Here is an 18,867-nt window from a genome sequence, read left to right as displayed (position 1 = left end):
CTGCCTTTAGCCTCTGACCTTTTGAATGCGATGCTTCTGGCCTATTGCAAGTTTTTTTTTTTTAAAGGTCCTTAGCCCGTGACAACCTATGAGGGCCTGTGTTAAAAAGAAACATCATGAACAATTCGGCTTCAAAATCTAATAGTGACTGATTCGGATGTGGATTGACACATAGGTTAGCCAATGAATTTCCAACGTAAATACGAACACATTTACGGTGTGTATTCAAATCAGAGCTGTAGGTAAACATGATTTGTTTTCACGCATCATTATTATGCCCAAGTGTGCACAATCATGGACTGACTTCTAGAAAGAGAAGTCAACCATTTACAACTCTTTAACAATGTCTAAATATTGGCCAATGGAAAATACACATGTGCAGGGTTATATGGGGTGTGAACCAAATTAGAAAAATGTGTAAAAAACGGTTGGGTTAAATGTGAGGATATACGGTAATTTGTAACTCGATCGTTACTTTTAGAGAAAGGCTCTACGTTCGGGTGTCAGTAATGTCCGGCTAAGGCAATACATTTTCAAATGAAATAACTAGTAACTGTAACGCGCCCAACACTGGTTATTGTGACCTGTTTCGGTGAGCACGCAACTTACCGTGTTTGAAGCTGATCCTGAAGCCCCGTTTCTGAACGCTGAAGTCCGAAGTGAAGTCCAAGTCCATTGCGCTTCCGCTGGAGTTGAGCACGAGGCCGGCGGCCGTCAGACCGCAGAACTTGACCTCACCGTTGCCCGTAGAAACAGTGAGACGGTCGTAGATGCATCCAGGAGCCTCCTCTAGCTCAAAGTCCTCGAAGGAGATCTGCACAACAAAGCCCGGCGGCGCTCGCAGGCTCCACCGGCAGGTCTGGGAGTTCCCGTACTTTCCCGGGTAACACGGCGAAGTCAGGAACCCTTCGGATTCCGATAACACCGAGCCGCACTTCGACCACTCGCACCCTTTGACTATTGTGAAAGGGGAGAAACGAGGATGGGGAATTAAAGACAAAACACTTTAAGACTATGGCCTCTGTGACACCAAAGACTCATGGTAGTTGAGACACAGAGGACATTATTCTTTATCCGCCTGTGAGATAAGGTTTTAGATCTCTAAGTATGTGTTTCTGTAGTGCAGGGGTTAGCAAATTCGCCTGACACGCGAAAGGTCCACGGTTTGAGGCCGGGTTGAAACACATGTTGGCTTGGAGAGAGATGGGCACCACCAGGCTGTACTTGCCCAAGACATACCACAGGAAATGGTGCCCCTGTGACCCTAGTGGTAAGGGAACCAACCAACCAAACAAGTACTGTATATCCCTGACTATAAGGCAACGCCATAACCCCCAAATTGGCCAAAAAAGTACCGTAAATTCCGGACTATAGAGCGCACCTGATTATAAGCCGCATCCACCACATTTTAAGAGGGTAACCGCTTTTGTACTTACACAAGCCGCACCTGTGTATAAGCCGCGTGCGCCTATGCTAAAACTTGTAACACAATCACAAAATTAATCCAAACCCTACTTTGAGTCCCGCGATTTTAACTGAGCATAAAGTACTCAGTTCAACAACCACAGCCGGCAGAATGAACGGAAAATGATACCGGTACTTAACGTTTGATGCAGACCTGCAGAATCCAGGTTATCCCGTTAAAAGTAATCCAAAGAAAAAAAGTGTATATTTCCAAAGGTAAGGGTGGGAAAAAAATATATACACTATCCCCCGCGTCTGTTACGCCCCTTCTTTTTAATTGGTCAGTGCAAGGCTCATCAGAATAAGTGTCCAAAATAAATACAAATAAATACATTACAAAAATATACAGTTGCAAATACATATTATACATGGTTACACATATTAACAAAGAAAGACGGTACACCGAGAGAGTTTTCAAAGCTTTAATAATAATATCATAACTTTCATCCCCGGCGCAGTGGTTAGCGCTTGTGCGGCACAGTTCATGTCATGGGAACCTGTCGTGGGTTCAAATCCAGCTCCAGACTTCCTGTGCGGAGTTTGCATGTTCTCCCCCGTGCTTGCGTGGGTTTCCTCCGGGCACTCCGGTTTCCTCCCACATTCCGAAAACATGCATTTCAGGTGAATTGGCCGGTCCAAATTGTCCCTAGGTGTGAATGAGCGAATGAGTTGTCTGTCCCTGTGTGCCCTGCGATTGGCTGGCAACCAGTTCAGGGTGTCCCCTGCCCACTGCCCGGAGATGGCTGGGATGGGCTCCAGCCCCCCCGCGACCCTAATGAGGATAGGCGGTACGGCTAATGAGAGATGAGAGATGAACTTTCATCCCAAACCGTGCCTGTGAAGGGTAGCAAAACGCTACTAACAACACGCTCGCAATACAGTTAACGGTTCTGTTAAGAAAAACATACCGTACATGTAGAAATTACGGTAAACCGTCCTCATCTTTCTCCCTATAACTGTCGTCATCAAAGTTGTCCTCCTTTAGTATGGGAAAGAGACTTTGTCATATAGACGTCGTCCCACGCTACCTTAATGAAAAACACGCTAGCAACACGCTCGCAAGGTAAAATTGACGAGCAGTAGCTCTGTTTCCTTCTTTATCGGACTGTTCGATTGCGTTTGGCTTGTAAGCTGCGTCATGTGCCTTGAAAAATTACATAAATTGGCCGCATTACTGAATAAGCCGCAGGGTGGAACGTTTAGGAAAAAAGTCCCGGCTTATAGTCCGGAATTTACGGTACATTATAACCGTGATAATATTAACAAATTAAACTGGAGTGAAGTATTTCATTTCAAAACATTCCCTACGGGTGTCCGCCCTGATTTTTTTTTCCCATAGAAAAAAAAAAGAGGTTTAGAAAACCGGATTTGGAAGACTAGGTCATAAATGAGCAAACCAGAACACTGGAGACACTGCAGGCTACATAAGAGTAGAAAATTACACAGTACATGAAGAAAACGTGCAATATACTAAAAGACTAAACAGTACTAGGAAAGTACCAAAGCGCACAAAAAACATGCATTGACATTTAACTTCTTCAATTGTGGGAGAGGAAAATCGTTTTTGTACGTGCAGACAATCACGTCAGCTCCCTCTCGGTCAGGGATCAACAACCTTCAAGCTGAGAGCTAATTTTTGTTACTGATTAGCGCAAAGGGCACCCACTTTAATACATTTGCATAATTACAACATAGTTTGTTATTACTATGTTGTTACCAGCGTTGGGAATAACGGCATTATACATAACACACTTATGTAACAGAGTTATTATTTCGGTAACGAGGTAATCTAACTAATTATTATTTCTGTCATTTAAGAGCGGTGCGTTCTGTGTGTATCTATGTACATATTTGTGTCAGGAACCAGAACACGATCAGGACCCAAACGCGTGACGTTGCTCACACAAGCCTTTTATTTTATGGGAAATGGGGAGTCTTGCACGTTAGACAGCAGTCTGGCGTGAAATGATAGGAAGCCAGAGGTCGACGAGATTGATACCAATTGCCTGAGTTGATATCGGATATCTGGACAGGACGGGACAGACAGCATAGATAATGAAACAGGATATCAAAAATAAACAGAACAAACTAGAGGGGAACGAAAACTGGAGAAAATAATAAACAGGACAAAAATAGACAGAAACAAAACTGGAAACCGAAATTAAACAGGACGAAATAAACGGGAACAATACCGGACAGGAAATACCAACGGGAACAAGACCGAGTCGCAACCTACGTCTTGCGGGGCAGAAGTTCGTTGATGGACTGACAAAGGGAAAATGAGACCACTGAGCTTAAATAGACAGAAAGCAAATCTGTCAATGAGCCGCAGCGGGTGCCACATGGGCAGGGCCAATTGGGCGCCATGGCAACCGTGACATTTTTGTGCTTTTATGTTTTTGTGTATGTTGACGTATGTTTGTGTTCATGTTGATGGTTATTGTATTATATTGTTTACTGTTTATTTTTGTTGCACTTCAAGTGGAGGATAAATCTGTTGCTGGTGAGGTCCAACAAATATGACAAGGTTCTATAACACAACTATCAGTCTTTCTTCAACTGACTCAAGTACTATTGAGAAAATTTCAAATTCTTTAACTTTTTAAAGTAAATGAAATAGTTACTTTCCCTGGTAGGTAGTTACTTTCACTAGAGTCAGTTACTAACGCAGTTACTTATTGGAAAAAGTCGTGAGTAACTATATCTACAGTGGGACCTCGGTTATCGCGGTTAGTGGGGACCAAAACCACCCGCAATAAGTGAAAATCCGCGAAGCAGCGGCGCACCTTCAAAAAAAAAAAAAAAAAATATATATATATATATATATATATATATATATATATATATATATATATATATATATATATATATATATATATATATATATATATATATATAATAATAATAATAATAATAATAATAATTTCCTTGTATTGTCATTCTGTGTAACAATGTACACAGAACGAAATGTCGATTGCACCTGACCCGTTGTAGCGAGCCGATGCAGCCGCAGCCAACAGAGGGCGCCGCCGACCACTTTTTAAGTCTTAGGAATGACTTGGCCGGGGCGCGAACCACCGACCTCCCAGTCTCAAAGCGGGCGCCTATTATTATTTTTTTGACCCGGTTAATGGGGAACAAAACCATCCGCAAAAAGTGCAAATCTGCGACCCTTCAAAAAGAAGAAAAAAAAAAAAACTCATCTCATCTCATTATCTGCACCGCTTATCCTTATTAGGGTCGTGGGGGGGCTGGAGCCCATCCCAGCCATCTCCGGGCAGTGGGCAGGGGACACCCTGAACTGGTTGCCAGCCAATCGCAGCTGCAAATCACATTAGTTCTCGCAGCTAGTTGCGTTCTTCATCGACGCACGAGCCAAGTGATCCACCGCTAAGAGTCGTACAGCTGGGCGATTTTACGTCCGCCCGGGACGATTGGAGACAAATTCACGACAGGGTTTTTACTTGCGCCGCACCGCGGGTGCCGTTCGGTCGCTCCTGCGAGTGAGCCCCTAACCCGCGGCGCGGGTACTTTCGGGCGCGATACGCACGACACTGACACAGTTACGGGGGTCCCGCGCAGGTCCGCCGCCTTTCGCCCGCCGCGCGCGGACGGCTGCCTGTCGTCGCGCCGCGCTATTGGGGTCGTCGGACGAGCGGGCTCCCCCCCAGTTACGGGGGTAGCCCGATCACGCCCGCCGCCTTTTCTCGCGTTCGTGCCCTGTGTGACGCCGTGTCAGCCGAACTCGCTCCGTCGCGCGGCCCGGGAGTTCAACCTGCAGCTTGTTTTTCTCTTGCGTTTCTCTGAGTGTTGTCTCGCGGGCCGGATTCAATCCCTTAGCGTGCCTGATTTGGCCCGCGGGCCCCTGTTTGACACCTGTGCCCTAGTGGGAGGTGGAAAGAGTCAAGAACACATACATATTTTTGACTCTTTCTGGGAGATTGATGCAGAGGAGAGGATTCCCAGCCCCCTTGCTCAACCCAACTGATGTGTTGCAACATCTTGATGGGAGTCATTGGGTGACCCCCCCCCCCCAATTCCAAGCCCCAATGCCCAATAAGCAGGGAGTCAATGGGTACCAATGTTGTAAGTCTTAGGTATGACCAGGCCGAGGCTCGAACCAGCAACCTCCCAGTCTCGGGGCGGGCGCCCTACCCCCAAAGTCACCGAGCTGGTATAACTACAGTGGAAACTCAGTTTTCGGACGCCTCTCAGTTCGAACAAATTGGAGTCCGACCAAAAATTTCCAGAAATTCTTGCTTCGCTGTTCGGTCAAATAATCGGAGTTCGAACGCCGGCAATGCGTGAGTGCGTACGATAGGGTGCGATGCTGAGCGTCGTGACCAACTGTTATCACGTGTGGACGTGCTTCGTTTTGCTTTCGCTTTTAATATAGGTGTACGAAGTGTTTTAGCCCCTAATTATGCTTGTTATGAGTCACTTTAGAAAAGTGGTAAAAAGAAGGCAGAAGTGTCATTAGATCGGTATTTTAAGAGAAAAGAAGATCCTTCCAAACAATAATTTTCCTCCCCACCGTCCACCTGTGCCTTCTGCTGACCACCACAAAGGTAAGAAATCCTATTCATAATTCTTTTCTTTATCCGTTTTTTAAATTTTTACACATTCATGTTAACGTAATCTTTCGTACGGAAGATTACGATAACGCAAACGTACGATTAGCCTGGGTTAGCTTTAAGTTTACGTTAAACATTGAGGGTGTTGGAACGGAGCCCAACATTCAGGGTGTTGGAACGGAGCCCCCTTTCCAATGAACCGCTCACCACTTGTTGTGGAGACCCGGGTGCTAAATGACGTATAAACGACCTGATTTTTTTTATTTTTACACGTTCATGTTAGCGTAATCTTTCGTACGGAATATTACGATAACGCAAACGTACGATTAGCCTGGGTTAGCTTTAGGTTTACGTTAAACATTCAAGCTAAACATTCAGGGTGTTGGAACGGAGCCCAACATTCAGGGTGTTGGAACGGAGCCCCCTTTCCAATGAACCGCTCACCACTTGTTGTGGAGACCCGGGTGCTAAATGACTTGTAAACGACCTGATTTTTTTATTTTTACACGTTCATGTTAACGTAATCTTTCGTACGGAAGATTACGCTAACGCGAACGTACGATTAGCCTGGGTTAGCTTTATGTTTACGTTAAACATTCAAGGTAAACATTCAGGGTGTTGGAACGGTTTAAAACGATTTACATTACTTTTAATGGGAAAAATGATTTCGGTGATGGAACAAATCGGTTTTCGAACAGGGTTCTGGAACGGATTATGGTCGAGAACCGAGGTTCCACTGTATAAGTAATGACTGTTTTAAACAGAAACACACCCAACTCTGGTTGTTACTATGACTATTTTCAGATTAGTTCCGCTGGCACCTCAGCTGTCCTATAGGGGGCACCAGGTTGGGTACCCCTGCATGCTCGTATGATATTTCTTCTATGTATTTCTTATTGTTCAAAACAACATGTTTTTTTAACAAATGAAGTTTTTTTTTTTGAACCACTATGAGGCACTATATAAGCTAATGAACATAACACTCCAAAAAAAACCAATAATAAGCACTGCCGTATTCGTCTAAATGCTAATGTGCTGGAGCGTGTGTGTAAATAGATGTTTTTTTTATATTGGGGTTAGGGGTTGGGGGGGTTAAGCCCATCTCAGGATTGATCCCCCATTTTAATGACGTGTTTGCAAACGTTCTTGATTACTTTCTCGCGAGCGATGATTTTCTGAGGCAGTGAAGCATTCTGGATTTTCGCTAATTGGGTACGGGCCCTGATTGGCTTGTGGGCCCCGGAGAAATTGATGTGTTTCTATTTTGATACACTGTAAATCTAATTGAGTCAAAACCCCGCCTTAAAGGTATCCCCGAATTAATCGACATGCAAAATGGGAGGAAATAGTGTACGGTTTTTGCATAAAATTTATAGACAGACGCTGCCCTACTTACGAATGAGATCATTTGTAAGTTGAAGTTGTTTCAGTGCTATATTTTGTATGTTTAAGGCTTGTATAAGTAACCAGTATTTTTTTGTACTAAAAAAATAAAAATGTTATAAAATAATATGCTCTATAAAGATAAATCAAGTTAAGTTTAGCTTACTTTTGGAAGATGAGTTAGGAGACTTCCTCCTTAGTGGTAAAAAGTGGCCGAAAAAGAGCGATCCAACCATTTTCTCAACCGCATTAATTTTCTTATTCCACTTTCATTTCAAAAGAAACAGCACGCCTCTTCTTTACACTACACCAACCATATTGAATGGATGCACGAGATATTAAACAATGTCAAAGTTCTTAGCGCGCTGGAGATACGGTAAAGAATGTTTACACACGAACTAGGAAAAGGAAGCGGATTTCTTCTTCGGGGTGGATGCTGGGTGAACTCTCACAGCGCCACACCCCGATAGTGGCGGAAAGGTGCATACGATACAAAATGTAACTTACAGCAATGTCCAGATATTTTTCCACATCCCGAAAAAGATGTTCGTATCTACCATTTTCGGAAGCCGAATGGTCGTTAGTAGGGGAGCGTTTATATAGTTCATCTGTTTTTTCCAATTATTTTTCGAGATATAGAAACACCTTGCTACTTAGTGTTTTGGTTATCGCTTGTTCACTGTTTCAAGGATTTTGAATTGAAATGTCTGTTTTGTCATTGACATCAATGTATTGTGCATTGTGTTCTGAGCAGACAGCACATCGCAAATGCTATCACGGGGGCATGTGAGGAGCCAGGCTAACCGGGATTCAACCACAAAAAGTGGCAATTGGCTGAGAGGATTAACGCAAAGCGAGCCAGGAATAAACCAAGGCACACAGCAAAACCAGCACCAACGCCAGTCCAATTGATTAAAAACACGCAGTGAGCAGCCAGGCGAACCAGGAGCCAACAACAAAAAGCGACAACAGCTGTGGCAATAAACATGAAGCTGGCTGGGAATAAACCAAGGGACATGGCAAAAGCAGTCCTAACGCTAGGCTAGCTAATCAAAAAACAAAGAGCGTGCAGCCGGGCTAACCACGATCAAACAACGAAAATCGGCTATGGCAATAAACATGAAGTCGGCTGGGAATAAACCAAGGGACATGGCAAAACCGGCGCCAACACTAGGCTAGCGAATCAAAAAGGCTAACCAAGAACCAAAAACAAAAAGCGGCAATGGCTGCTACGATAAACATTAAAAATAGATCAAGGGACACGGCAAAACCGGCGCTAACGCTAGGCTAGCTGATCGAATATACATAGCAGAGGCTAACCAGGAACCAATAACGAGAAGCGCCAATGGCTATGGCAATAAACATGAAGCCGGCTGGGAATAAACCAAGGGACAAGGCAAAACCAGCGCTACTGCTAGGCTAGCCAATCAAAAAAAACAGCACACCAGCAGGCTAACCAGGAAGCGACGACGAAAAGCAACAACGGCTACAGCGATAAACATGAAACCGGCTGGGAATAAACCAGGGACAAAATGGGGTACAACACACGGTGGGCAGCCAATGAGCGCCAACCAGGAGCAAACAATACAGGGAATCCCTCGGCAGCCCCAACGCCCTCAGAGCTAGCCGGACAAATGAATACCAACCGCGACACACGCTGCAAAAAACACATACAGAAAGTCACAATCACCTACCCAATCGCTGTTCACTACAATCGCTGTCTGTTTCGGAGCTGGCCTCACGTGAGGTGTTAATGGGATTCGCCATTTTGAAAGTGTTGTGCAACCTATTCGCATAATCGCGGGGAGCAACACTCCACGATCTGTGCCCAATTGAAAAAAACAAATGTGTTAACACTTTTAACGAGTGTCTCTTTTGTCCGACTTTCTCGTCGTGAAGAAATCACAAACGTCAGCAAACAGCTGCAAGAAGGAATGTGTGTTTTTGAGAGGGTCAAAGTGACATCATACGTCCATATGCACCAAAATGTGGAAGTGTGTGCGTTGGGGACGCTTACATTGACAGTGCTGTGTTTTCACAGACAAATGTCATATATCAGGGGTCTTAAACTTGTTCTTTGGAGCCGCTGGAACTAGGGTCTCGCTGCGTCAAATGGGGTTTTTGCCCAAAAAAAGCACTAATAAAAACTTTAAATATCTTTTAAAACAATTCTTCACGAAAGAAAATATGAAATAAAAAAAACAGTTAAGAATGATTACGAAAATCAATCAGTTATAAAAAAGTTCATGATCGCTTATTTAGCTTAAAGGCACAAGTTTGCCAAAAATAGTAGGCAGCGCGTGGGGAGGGGGCGTGGCTTTTACAGGAACAACAACCCAATGTGGTAATACACCATGTCTAGAATAGAAGAAAACGTTTTGGATGGTACACAGCAATGGAGGAGGAAATCTCTGAGTGGTTTCAAGCCCATTGACAAAATGGATATGGAGTGTCTCGGCTAAGTGTTCACTTCCAAACTTAGAACTATGAAGGTTTCATCGCTTCCATTCAAGTCAAGTCAGGTCGCATTTATTCGTATAGTCCTTAATCACAAAATGTCTGAAAGGACTGCACCATCCACAAATAACACCATCCCCTGATCTGAAACAGACATGCGGGCAAGGAAAAACTCAATACCTGAACATGAGGAAAATAAGAAACGTTGAGAAGGGGCCACAGAAGTGGTAATCCCCCTCCCAGGATGACCAGAAATTGCATTGGGTAAAAATACACATAATGTAGTTATCTTAAGCCCGAACCCAGCATAACCCAAAATTTGGGTATTTAGCCAAAATCATCCCACGTCCTCCTCCTGAGTCCTCACTAATAAAATGTGAAAATTCAGGTTTGCTTTGGGCTCGGTCCCTCGAATCAAGCTAATTGGTCGGGCTTCGGCTATACGGGCTTTAATACTTGGGGCCCAGGTAGGGTCGAGCTGGATTTTTTTAGGCCCTATCGTACTTCTAATTAGGAGCTAGATGATTTGTGAAGTGGGAGAGAGCTTTGTCTCTCCTCCGTGTGCTCAACTCAACATCTGGGTTCGCATGACTTTGGGCAAGTAACCGAAAGCTGGAGGACAGCGGTTCTGTCGAATTTTTTATCAAAATAAAAAATAAAAATAATAAAAATGATGTGGTTTGGTCAGTTTGAATGTTTGGAGTTTGTATTCTTCCTCGTGTTGTTTAGCGCTGATTATAAGAACCTTTTTTGGTTGGTTTTAATGACTAAAACAAAGTTTCTATCTTGCTGCTGGCACACACTTTCTGCTCTTTTGTGTTGTTCCTATATATGATTTATGATCAATGAGCTGCTGTAAACTGACATGAATTCTGCCATTTTGCTTCGACATACCCCCAAACACGGAAAATGCTCTATAGGTTTTGGATAATAATGGAGTTAAATATGATGAAGATGAAGAAAGAAAGTACTGTATGTATAAACATTTGAAAAATGAGACAAATTTGGACTCATTTTAATGATATTGACTGCTCCGAAGCATAGTGCATTCAATCTTTGAATCTTAATAGATTGCTCATCTTATGCCTTTGTCAGGGTTGCCATGGCGACCAATTGGCCCCGCCCATGTGGCGCCTGCTGCGGCTTGTTGACAGATTGGCTTCCCTTCTATTTAAGCTCAGTGCACTTACTCTCCCTTTGTCAGTCCGTCAACGAACCTCTGCCCCACAAGACGTGGGCTTTGACTCGGTCCTGTTCCCTGTTGGTTTTTCCTGTCCGGTATTGTTCCCGTTTATTTTGTCCTGTTTAATATCGGTTTCCAGTTTCGTTCCCATCTAGTTTGTCCTTTAAATTTCGATATCCTGTTTTGATATCAATTCTGTCTGTCCCGTCCTGTCCGATTTCGACCCCATCTGTCCGATATCTGCTCGGGCAATTGGTATCAATCTCGTCGGCCTCTGGCTTCCTGTCATTCCACGCCAGACTGCTGCCTGACGTGCATGACTGCGGCATTTCCCGTAAAATAAAAGGCTTGTGTGAGAAACGTCACGCATTTGGGTTCTCCTCCTGTTCCGGTTCATGACAGCTTTTTTTAAAAATGTATTTTAATTCATAGGTTTTGCATGCTTTTCTGAAAATCTGTGTCTAAATTTGTTAAAGTAGAATTGTAATGAGTAATTTTTATGTGAATATTCATAGCACTAAAGAGCTGATATTTTTAATATATATTTTATTCTTTTGCATTTTTCACAGATTTTGTGTTGTTCGATTTTAAATCTGTTCAGTGTGTAAAAATCGAAAATTGTTTTGTACTTTACAGATTTATGTAAATCTGTGATTTTTTAAATTCATATTTCATGTGTTTAACGGGGATCTTCTGCAAAACATATACAATTACTAATTACTTACTAATTTGGTGCATGTTTTATCATTATTGATATGACCAAGAATAAAAAAGGAAAAGGAAATCTAAGAAACGGAATTCCCATGACTAGTCTGATAAACCAGTCTTGGATGCGCTTCACATGACAACTGGATAATGAGGACTGGAGCCACCGCCAGCGTCATTTTTACGCAGTTTTTTTTATTTTTTTATTCTTTATTCAAAAGCGTGGTCTATTGAGTCAAACTGCCAGTAAACACAGCAATGGACATCATTTCCAGCATCTTGAAGCACTTGACCGAAAATTCTGGCATTTTCCTCACCTTGAAAAACACGACATGACAATTCAAGCATATTGAAGTATTTCAAGCAACCGTACGAACCCTGATATTAAAGCGGGGGCCTTGAACTATGATTTTGAGCGTTTTTTGTTTATGTTTACGCGGCGATCAGGATGAAATCATCGTGTTGACAGAGGCGTGGTCCTAAAAATGAAAACTCCGATCCAGTGGGCGGGGCTAAACACTCCCCTCTTTGAGGGTGAGATTGTGTGTGTCGGTGAATGTGGCCAATGTTCTTTCCACCACACCACACAAAAAGCACTGTGTGTGTGTGTGTTGGGGGGGTTCTTCTGGGAACTTTACGAGTGTACTTGGCCAGAGGCTTCTGCGAGGGTATGGAAAATATATTAAACGCACACGTACGCACACTTAAAACGCACACACGCGCGCAAAAAGTAGGTTAGTGTCGAAGTTTATCCTTTCGGAGGAACTTAACACCGGTCGATTTGTTTTGTTCGATACCTTTCTGAAAAACGCCGTTGCTTGTTTTCGAGAGCGTCATTCAGGTTCGTGGAAACGCGCGGTGACGTTAATGTGTTGAGGGAAAATTAGGCAACGGCCCTTGAGAAAACTAATAAAATGAGATGATTATCGCACTGAATGGGAAATAACATTGGAGAACCCAAATTGGAAGTGACGTGACTTAAATAAATGAATTATTAGGTTTATGAAACAAAAACATAGCAAAAACTAGAAGGCCCCAATTCGCCGTTTTTGTTGTTATTAATGATCGAAAAATAATGTAATCTAAATCTATTGAGGAAAAATGTATCTAATCTAAATGAGTTCTATCCATCTATCAATAATCCAATCTAAATTGATCCTATCTATCTACCTCAAATTAATCCATCGACATATCTAAAACCTATCTATCTAATCTACTTTATAAATCACAACGTGTGTTTGCATGTGATTTACAGGCTCCACAACAGCTGAGCAGATTTTATTGAAAATTAACAAAGTTGTACTTTAGGCTTATGGGAGTGTTTCTGGGTTTAGGGGACAAAATCTAGTGGAAGCTAGAGCTCTTGTTGGTGATAGGAATGAGTGGAGAGGTGTTGGAAAAGGATAGTGGGATGTTTTGTCGACGACGGATGGGCAGGGCACCTGTATGATGCGGCAGGGGTAAACCAGTGAAAGCGGTCGGGCCCTGCTGTTAAACAGAAGAGTGTGTTGTGTCACACTGACCTGAGTGACACGGCCGCTTTCTTAGTTAGTTAGTTATGAATAACCGCTTTCTGGTGTCCCGTTTCATCTGGAGGGAAGAAAGCATGACCAACTCTGGGGCCTAGGTGCTTAACTTGTTGGGTTTTTGGGCATTTGGGTTGGCCATGGTCCAAAAATGTTTGTGTCTGTTTTGTGCTACTTTTTCCCTTTTTACATTTTCTTTGTTTTTGTATGTGTTTGTCTTGCTGTTGGTCACCCGCCTCGAGGGATATGACCAGGGTAGATAGATAGATTCATGTCGAGGCACGCCCAATAAATACCAACAAAATCGATAAAAATCTGCTTTCATGTGGTCTGTCTTCCTAGGTTCTGGTGGCCAAATTGAGTACCACAGACCACTCCAAGCAGCCAAATCCAATCTTCTATTAGCCCGGCAATGCGGGGTCATTTTGCTAGTCGTACATGGATTCATTTTAAATACTTTTGTTTGTGTATAAGTATGCCAAACATGAAAGCCAAATAATCATTTAAGAGTCATGGTTTATTACACGATACTTTTAAAAAAAATGGTGCATTATATTATATTTGTGGCTTTTTAATTGAGGCACAGCAAAAAGAAATCAACATCATTAACCACTAATACAAAAAGAAAAAATATTTGTAAAAAAAAAAAGAAGCAAATATAAAATATAAAAACACATTTGAGAAAAGATGGGAAATATTAAACTATTTGAGCCATTTCGTATGGAGTCCCCCCCATTATTTTCAGTTCAAATGTATATAATTTGTTTTCTTAGTTTTACTATTAGCTCCAGATTTTTTTCTAGCACAGAATTTTTCAAGTGCCAGATCACAAAACAGGGGTCTCGGACTAGTGGCCTGTAGGATGATAGTTCGAGGCCCCTGTCTTAATAGGAGAGCAACCAAAGCAAAAAAGGGGTTCATTTATTGATTTTTACATTCATTCTTAACCTTTTATGTTTCAATCGTATTTTGTGTAAAAAAAAAAAAGATATTTGAGAAGAGTAAATAGAGTTTGAGGCCCTTGCCAAAAAGTAACAGACTCTTACTTTCTCTTTCATCTTCTAGTCCGGCCCCATGAGAATATTTTTTCTACTATGTGGCCCTCCCAGGCTAAAATGAGTTTGACACCCCTGCTATAATGGATCGGCGAATAATTTATGTGTTTTACCATAATAGGCGAACTGTCCAGTTTGTCCCTGTGTGCATCTTACCGTGCAAATGAAGCCCCGCCCACATCAGGATGACCACGAGCCTCCTGGCTCCGCCCACACGGCGAAACGCCGACCTGCACGTTAGATTGTGCATTTTCTGGAAATTCATGAAGCCGGTTAGAAAAATATCAAGGCGCCTGCATTCGTTGAATATTCAGGAATCGAATGATGTCAAGCGGTTGCAACATTTGAACAAAAGCCTTCTTTGTCAAGTCTCCGCCTACGACCCCAAACCCCGCCCCCTTTGTGATTGACAGCTGGCACTCAGTTGTTTGTTCTACCCCAAAACATCCAGATTGTGTGAAATCCCCCAAAAATAATTTGGGAATGAAATTGCGATAAGGCCGCACCCCTATTTTGTGTGGCGTTTGTAGAAAAAAAAAGACATAAAATGTTATCTTTTGTTCAATTTATACCAGGGGTCAATTGAGTTGGGGGCTGCTGAAGCTAGGGTTCGGGTGAGGTTGGGCCAAATTGGGTTTGCCACATTAAAAGCTCTGATAAAAACATCCCGCTGTTCAAAAAGGAACAGTGTTTGTTTGCCCACTAGATGTCGCTGTATTGAGTGGTGCAAACAAAATGGAGTCCTACAAAGCTCAAGGAAGAATACAAACTAAGGAAATGCAAAGTGATCGAAAATAAACCACTATTCTTGTCATTTTTTACCCAGAATTTAAAAGAATTGTTAAGGAAAATAGAAAAATGGGGGGGAAATAAAGCAAAAAATAAGCAGATAAAATGAAAGCGGGAATAAAGAGAAAAAAGAGGGGAAAGAAAGAAAAAGGGAAAAAGAAAAGGGGAAAAGGAGAAAAATGAAAAATAACTGCTTTTTCTTTTTCCCCTTTTATTTTTCCTTCTTATTTTTCCCTTTTCTTTCTGTATTCCAATTTCTCTTTTCTTTCCATTTTCTTACTCCCTTCCTCTTCTTATATTGTAATTTCTCTTCTTTTTAAAAGTAATCAAGTGCCCTTCAATCACTTTTAAGTCTTTGTAGTTTTTAAACCTTCCTTGTGCTTTGTAGCACTCGTTTTCGGTTGCACAGCACGATCTAGCGACATCCAGTGGTCAAATTATACCATCCCCTTAACTATCGAGGGCCAGAAACTCATCCGTTAGGCCGCAATTGGCCCCTGAGCCACAATTTGAGACAACTGGTCCAAATTGTCCCTAGGTGTGAATGAGCGAGCGAGTTGTCTGTCCCTGTGTGCCCTGCGATTGGCTGGCAACCAGTTCAGGGTGTCCCCTGCCCATTGCCCGATTATTGCTGGGATGGGCTCCAGCACCCCCGCGACCCTAATGAGGATAAGCGGTGCAGCTAATGATATGATATGATTTAAACTAATAATTCAGGCACGCTTTTTTTTTAATTTTAATTTTCAACTTTTGGAGTGAAAAGAAAATACTTTGTGACCGGATTTTTGATAGTCTCTAAAAATATCAACATAAAACCAATTAATCCACATAAAACCAACACAGTCAATTAAGCTGATTGTCCTCATTTAAAATTCATCCTCACACGATCATAGAAATTGGGTTATGCGAGTCGCTTGAATCGTTTCAAGTCATTCACCCCAAAACAAAGATGAACGTCGGCCAACAGATGGAAGTCGCCCTCGAGTTAAAAAAAAACCCCAACATCTTCAAGCCCAAAACTTTCTTTCCAAGTCCAACTGAACGTAGAGCAACTCACATGTTTAGTGTCGCTTCCTGCCGTGGGACGTTTCACCTCGGAAACCAGACATTTTCTTCTTCAACTTGCTTTTCTTCTTTTCTCCTTCTCCTCCAAAACTTTCTGCGGAGCACTGCAGTCCAAATCCTAAAGTTGCGCACACACACACATACACACACACATGCACAAAGTCGAGCTGCAGGGATGAGGGGGAAAAAGTGGGGAGGGGGCCGAGCGAGGGGGAGGGATACTAAGGCGCCTCTGGCTGCTGGGTGTGTTTGATTCGCTGGTCTCAACTAGCAGACAACTAGTGACCGGAGAGTTACTCATCGGACCTTAGGTCCTGGTAGGCTTCTTTTCAGGCAGGAATGGGCCCGCCAAAGACTTCTGAGGAAGAAGGAAGCCAATCTAAAAATCATATCTATCAAAAGTTATGATTTTTTTTAAAAATAAATACAAAATAAAAGTTCTCTCCGGCTACTATAGGGCCGTAGATTGAATTCATTTGTACAAAGAAATAGACATCGACTTTTCACAATGTAATGCAGTGGTGTCATTTTAACTCGAGGGCCACACGATAGAACAAATATTCTCTCGGGGGCCGGTCTAGTAGATTAGAAAGGAGAAAAAGAGAGAAAAAAATAAGAGAAAGATAGGGGGATAAAAGTAGAAAGGGTCAGACAAAGAAACAGAATGGGAGAAAGAGAGATAAAGAGAAAGAGAGAGAGAAAGAATGAGAAACAAGAGATAAAGAGAAATAGTGAGAGGGGGAAAGAAAGAGAGAGAGAAACAACGAAATCCAAAGAGAAATAGAAAGAGAGAAAGAGAGGAGAGAAAAGACCGGGAGAGAAAGAGAGAAGGGGAGAAAGAGGTAGAAGGCAAGAGTGTTAGAGAGAAAAGGACAAAAGAAAACAAGATTAGGTAAAAAGACACAGCGAGAGAGAGAGAGAGAGAGAGAGAAAGGGAGGAAGAGAGAAAGAGGGAAAGAAGAGAGAGAAAAAGGGAGGGAGAGAGCGAGAGAAATACAAGTACAGCGTTTGTGAGAGGCACCTGGCTTTAGCAACATCAAGTGGATATATTTCAACCTGCAGCTCATTTTTCTCTTGCACTTCTCTAAACGTCTCACGTGCCGGATTCAATCCCCTTAGCAGGCCTGATCCAGCCCAACGGGCCGCCTGTTTGACACCCCTGACGTAATGTGTCCATCTATAAATATGGCGCAGACTTAAAACACTGGTGATGCGTACCAGGAGGCTGAGTTTAGGTTCTCATGTACTGATAATCCTTCCTACTAGAGGTAAGATCAAGCCTTAAAAAAATCCATCCAGACCCAATCTGGGTGTAAAAGGCCGAACCAGCCCGAGCCCGACGAATACACATGATTTAAAAAAACGAGTCCGAAGCAAATCCAAATTTATAAATTTATTTGTGAGGACTCGGGAGGAAGCTGGAAGGGTGCTTTCGGTTGACGACACACCTGAACCAAAAATTAATGAACATTTTAGGGAGGGCCCGAATTTTGGGCCTCGAATCTTATTTCTACTTCCAACCCATCAAGAAGCTTCTAGTGATTTCTCATATGTGCCTTTGAACGTAATGATATAAACAGTTATCGCTTGAGTTTGTATAGCTCAGTGAGTTGGTTCAGGTGTGAAACTGCATTCACTCAACTATTAAAATAAACTAGTTAACTCATTCAGTTCCAAACATCCATACACCTTTTCATGGCCACATTCAAGCACTTTTTAGGTCTTTCAATTTTTCTAGTACCATTAAAAAAAGAAATACAATGTGACTCGTGTATTTCACACAGCCACAAATAGAACTGCGATTTTCAACCTTGAGTGTGTATCTATCAAGACATGATTTTTAGATCTTGAGTAAATCTCTAACATATTTTTGGATCTGAACAATACGTGTTTTGATAAATATCTCTCCCCATGTAGGTGTTGGGTAAATAGTAATAAGTAGCTTGTGTTTTCAGTTGCAGGAAGTTCCCATTACACTTAACCAGTGGGAACCCCTTCCATAGTAAATCTCAATAACTGATACGTAATCCTTGCACTAATACAAAGTATAAGGTGCCCTGTTTAGGTGTAGCACGCACCTGGGGGCAATGAGGCTTTATAGGACAATGCCGTACAAACTAATGCCAGCTGCCGTTAATCAGGGAGAAGAAATGCAATGGCAAAGCGAAACCACCACAGAGCGGCGTCCGCGTCATTTTTAAGCAGACTTTTGAGAAACATGACAATTTCAAGCATTTAGAAGCACTTAACCCAAAATTCAAGCACTTTCCAATCCTTGAAAAAAACGATATTAAGATTATATCATTTTAAAAGGATTTCAAGCACTTGTACGAACCCTTCAAACATGAAAATCTTTTTTGATAAATGTGTTATGCATTAAGATCCTCTGTCATCCACGATTATGATGTAAGGTAGGCTCCAAATCATAATACTGAAAAACAAAGCTAAAAATTTGGAGTTGACATTCTTTTACTGATCCGGCCCGCCTCAAAACAAAAAGTCTGAATCTGGCCGCGGAGCCAAACGGAGTTTGACACACGAGAGACCGTATGAACTTTGCTCACTCCACATACAAATCGCTGCGTTTTTCCTCAGTACGAAAGTGCAGATGCAGATTCACACAAATGCAAAGTAATAGAAGTGGATTTATTTGGATCATCCCCATA

At 42.3% G+C, this 18,867-nt stretch overlaps 1 protein-coding gene across 3 annotated transcripts in view; it reads right to left on the bottom strand.

The window, feature by feature from the left end:
* adgrg6 (adhesion G protein-coupled receptor G6) overlaps window positions 1-16,331 on the bottom strand; it is a 77,456-nt gene extending 61,125 nt beyond the window's left edge. For all 3 annotated transcript variants that reach the window (XM_088325721.1, XM_088325723.1, XM_088325722.1), the window contains exons 1-3: window positions 16,194-16,331; window positions 14,504-14,600; window positions 610-957 (exon numbers count right to left, since the gene is read on the bottom strand). In XM_088325721.1, the coding sequence (XP_088181847.1) occupies window positions 610-957; window positions 14,504-14,597 (442 nt within the window). In that variant the 5' untranslated portion in view covers window positions 14,598-14,600; window positions 16,194-16,331. The remainder of the gene's footprint in view (window positions 1-609; window positions 958-14,503; window positions 14,601-16,193) is intronic.
* Window positions 16,332-18,867: the final 2,536 nt, after the last annotated feature.

This window comes from Urocampus carinirostris, chromosome 20 (genome assembly GCF_059441175.1).
Source record: "Urocampus carinirostris isolate Australia breed hairy pipefish chromosome 20, RoL_Ucar_1.0, whole genome shotgun sequence".
NCBI classification, from domain to species: domain Eukaryota; kingdom Metazoa; phylum Chordata; class Actinopteri; order Syngnathiformes; family Syngnathidae; genus Urocampus; species Urocampus carinirostris.
The sequence above is the reverse complement of the archived record's forward strand: the minus strand, read 5'-3'. Positions and strand labels throughout refer to the sequence as shown.